Source organism: Chinchilla lanigera, unplaced genomic scaffold (assembly GCF_000276665.1).
Source record: "Chinchilla lanigera isolate Chin_1 unplaced genomic scaffold, ChiLan1.0 scaffold00069, whole genome shotgun sequence".
In the NCBI taxonomy this organism is placed as follows: domain Eukaryota; kingdom Metazoa; phylum Chordata; class Mammalia; order Rodentia; family Chinchillidae; genus Chinchilla; species Chinchilla lanigera.
In genome coordinates, this window is record NW_004955470.1 from 3,869,798 (window position 1) to 3,874,015 (window position 4,218).

A 4,218-nucleotide genomic window follows, 5' to 3' on the forward strand; every position below is an offset into this window, starting at 1 on the left:
CAAATGGGGCCTTGCTTGCCACCTCGGAGTAAGAATCCAAGCCAGGTGTTGGGGTGCTATCCTTTCACAAAAGTCACTTTGTCGGAGAAAAGGGTTGGGGACCACACCTGAGACTGGGTGTGGGGCTAGGAGCAGGCGCATTTGGGGCGCCGGAAACTCCCGCTGCACTTTGCTCAGAGGCAGCCCACACGAAGAGGGGCTTTCCCGGGTCGGTTCCTCTTTTGGCCACATGATCCTTTCACCCAAGTTTACAGCGAGTGTGGGTTCTCTGCGTGCCGAACTGAGTGAGGCCGACAGCACACAAGGAGGCCGAGCAGGGCGAGAGCAAGGTCGCCGACCCGCTCCTCTCCCCCTGGCCCGCGCGATCGGGGCTGCGGACGACGCAGAGCCCACGCCAGTCCCAGAGGCCGGGGCTGGGCGGGGCTGGGCGGGGCTGGGTGGGAGGAGCTTTCCAGGCGGGGTGGGCGGTAGGAACTTGTCTAGGAGGGGAGGGCGGGGCGGGGCGGAGCCGGACGGCGGGGGCCCTAGGAGACGAGCGCCGCGTGGTGGGTAGCAGGGCCCCCTAGCGCGCGGGCCTGCGGACGCTCGGACGAACATGGTCCTTTCTTCGGAAGAAGAGATCGGGCCCTCTCTCGTGGCTGGTTCGGGCGATGAACCCGGAGCACCCACCCGGCCGGGAAGAAGGGGGCGGTCAGGCCGAGCTGTCTCTTTAAGACCGTGTTCCTGCTGACACCAGGTGAGAAACCTGGCCCCGGGTCCCGGGAGAGACTCTGAGGAGGGGTGGGGCCTTCGTGTGGTCGGGGTAGGTGGTGAGAGTGGTGTCTGGGCGTGGGATTTGGGGAAATTGTAAATGGGATCGGGGCTCCGCTTTGAGTCAACGACCCAGGTACCTTGGGAGATTTAGCAGGGCTCCTGGAGGTTTAGCAGAGCCCCTGGCTGCCTCCCGCGGCCCCGGGCTCAGCCCTTCGTGAATGTCGGTAAGCCCCGTGGCTTGTGGAGGGTTGGGGTGAAGTCGGCAGCTTCAGGCTTGGTGGTGGGTGGGGAGCCTGAGGAACCCCAGCGCCAACCCTTGGGCGGCCCTTGGGCACAGGGTTGTGCAGGCACTGTCCTGGGCAAGTGGAGCTGGCAGGTGGGGCATCCAGCAGCTCCCTGGGGACCTCAGAGAGTATGGAGTGGGCAGCACTGTGCCTCCCTGGAACCCGCAGAGCACAAGGGTGAAGCCGGGCGGTCTGAGGACCGGGGGAGCAGTCAGAACATTGTGAAGTCACAGAGGAAGTGAGATGCTGTGGCTGGTTTCTGGGGCTGCTGTCTGGGGACAGGGACTTTGTGGCCCTGACCGTCTCAGTGCTCTGTGCCTGTGGAAAGGAGCCTCTGGGATCGGATCTGGTGCCCAAAGTGGACTGACTAGTCTGGTGAGGACACCCCGCCACAAGGGTTCCTCAGTCCTTCACTGAAATGAAAACAGTTCCATGTCCATCCTCCTGAAGCCTGAATGCTACCCACCATGTGGAAGGAAAGCAGTAGTGAGACTGAGTGGCGCATCTCACGGTCTCCTTTGTCCCTGCTTCCCCAGCAGACCACTCTTGCTCTGCCCAACCCCAGCTCGGAGAGCATTCTGTTCCTCCTGAGTAGCTGGCATCCAGGACTTGGGGTATACCAGGGCTCTGGGGAGTATGCGCTACAGAGCAGATGTGTCTGGAAGATGAACCCCTGACTCCCAACTTCTTCCCTCTGCAGATGCCAAGGCCTCCATGGCTGTGATAAGCCTGCTGTTCTTGGCAGTCATGTACGTTGTTCACCACCCCCTGATGGTCAGTGACAGGATGGACCTGGACACCCTAGCCAGGAGCCGGCAGCTGGAAAAGCGACTGAGTGAGGAGATGCGGCAATTAGACATAGAGTTTGAAGAAAGGAAGCAGGCAGCTGAGCAGAAACAGAAAGCAGAGGACTTCTGGCGAGGAGACATACCCAAGGACAAGTTAGTTCTGGGGAAGAAAGACCAGGGGTGGCCGTTCCAGGCTGCTGGCCAGGAGGGGCCTCTGGGCTGGCTGCTGGGAAACCTGTGGAATGCTGGCCTCTTCTGCCTCTTTCTCATCTTTGAGCTCCTGCGGCAGAACATGCAGCATGAGCCGGCCTTTGATTCCAGCAGTGATGAGGAGGAGGAAGTCCGGGTTATACCTGTCCTGTCTTCCAACTGGCTCACTGACTTCCCTTCCCAGGAGGCCTTGGAATCCTTTTACAAACAGCATATCCAAAATGCCATCCGTGACCTCTCAGGCACCTGCGAGTTCGTGGAGGGTTTTGTGGATGACCTGATTGAAGCCTGTCGGGTGCTCAGCCGGCCAGAAGCTCACCTGCAGTTGGAGGACTGCCTGGGCATCGGGGCTGCCTTTGAAAAGTGTGGAATCCTCCACGAGACCCAGAAATTTGATGTCCTGGTGCCGATTGTCCCACCAAAGGGCACCACATTTGTCTTGGAGATGAGGGATCCGGCCCTTGGCCACCGCTGTGGCAGTGTGCTGGTGGAGTCCGAATGCATGTGCAAGCATGAGAAGCTCCTGGGGGATGTGTTGTGTCTGGTGCACCACCACAGGGACCCCTCGGCAGGCTCAGGCAAGTGTAACAGCTCCATCAAAGCGTCTTTCTGCACCGGCACCCACCTGGATGTGTGCAAGACTGTGCAGTGGTTCCGGAGCATGGTGGGCAATGCCTGGGCTCTAGTGGCCCACAAGTATGACTTTAAGCTCAGTCTCCCACCATCTGCCACCTCCTGTAAGCTCAGGCTGGACTACCGCTCGGGCCGTGTTCTCTCCATCAGGTTGGTCCTGGGGGTACAGCGGGAGGACACCTTGGTCTACCTGGTGAGTCAGGCCTCTGAGCAGGAGCGGCTCACCAGCGTGCACTGGCCGGAGTCCTTTGCAGCCTGCGAGCACTTGTTCCTGAAGCTGGTCGGACGCTTTGCCCCCGAGAACACCTGTCACCTCAAGTGCCTCCAGATTGTTTTGAGTCTCCGGGACTGCCAGAGGTTACCCAAGGGGGCGTCCCGCCCCATCCTCACCTCCTACCACTTCAAAACGGCCCTCATGCACCTGTTGCTACAGCTGCCCCTCACAGACTGGCAGCACAACATGCTTTCTCAGCGACTCCAAGACCTGCTCTGGTTCCTGGGCCGTGGTCTCCAGCAAAGATCCCTCCATCATTTCCTCATTGGTAACCCTTTCCTGCCCCTGACCATACCAATTCCCAAGACGTTTCGGAATGCTGAGCCTGTCAATCTCTTCCAGCACTTGGTCCTGAACTCCACGGCATACAGGCAGGCAGTGGAAGAGTTCCAGAACCTTCTGACCCAACTCAAAACTCTTCCCTGTGCCCCACTGGCTGGGGTATCTTAATATAAAGGCCATTTTGGAAATGAGAGAAGTTATTTCTGGTTCTTCCAGCTACAAAAGTTTATTTTTGGGGCTGGAGTTGGGCTAGGGGTTAGCTACGGAGGGCAAAAGCGCCTGCCTGGCAAGCGCAAGGTCATGAGTTCGGTTCCCGGTACCGGAGAAAAACCAAAAAAAAAAAAAAAAGTTTATTTTTCACGTATGTCAGTGGTATGTGGGACCTTCACCTTGCAGGGGGTGTGGGGGCAATGGTAGAGTAAGACACTTTAAGAAGTGGGTAAGGTGGCAGTGGGAACCTAATGAAGGGTGGGGCTGAGCTTTTCTTCTGATCTAACTTCGTGATGACCCAAAGACAGTCCAAGGAAATGGATGTAATGGGAGGATCTTGCTGCTAAGGAGCTGAGATGCTGTGAAGTTGTATTTGTGTATCCACACTGGAAGTTCAAGAGAACCAGAGAATACCTCCATTCCGGCTTACTCCTTTTTGTGAATGACTGCCAACACATTCGTTGTGAATGGTTTCTGTGTTGAACTGTTAGCTGAATTCCCATCTTTGCTGTGGCACTCCATCCCAGATACTGTGAGGCAACTTCTCCTACTTTAGGATCTAATTTTTCAGATCTTCACTGTTTTGAAAATATAACCAAGATGTTTTTCATTTTCTTACAACATTATAGCTGTTTTTATGCACCTGAGAAAAAAACTCCAGTCCTATTCAAATAATTGAGTATAATACAAATATTATAATCCAAAATAATACATTTGTTAACCTTGATTCACAAACAAATATTTATTCAGTGGTGACCTGTCCCATAGTTGAAATAATGTATTT

The 4,218-nt window shown here is 56.0% G+C and overlaps 1 protein-coding gene across 3 annotated transcripts; it reads left to right on the forward strand.

The window, feature by feature from the left end:
• Positions 1-498: 498 nt before the first annotated feature.
• Positions 499-3,415, forward strand: Itpripl1 (inositol 1,4,5-trisphosphate receptor interacting protein-like 1). 3 transcript variants are annotated; one of them, XM_005400657.1, is made up of 2 exons: positions 499-736; positions 1,738-3,415. In XM_005400657.1, the coding sequence occupies exon 2, from the start codon at positions 1,752-1,754 to the stop codon at positions 3,390-3,392; it is 1,641 nt and encodes a 546-aa protein (XP_005400714.1). In that variant the 5' UTR covers positions 499-736; positions 1,738-1,751; the 3' UTR covers positions 3,393-3,415. The 3 variants fall into 3 exon arrangements, with proteins under 3 accessions (XP_005400714.1, XP_013378312.1, XP_005400715.1); XM_013522858.1 differs by lacking the exon at positions 499-736 and adding an exon at positions 800-977; XM_005400658.2 differs by lacking the exon at positions 499-736 and adding an exon at positions 1,196-1,412.
• Positions 3,416-4,218: the final 803 nt, after the last annotated feature.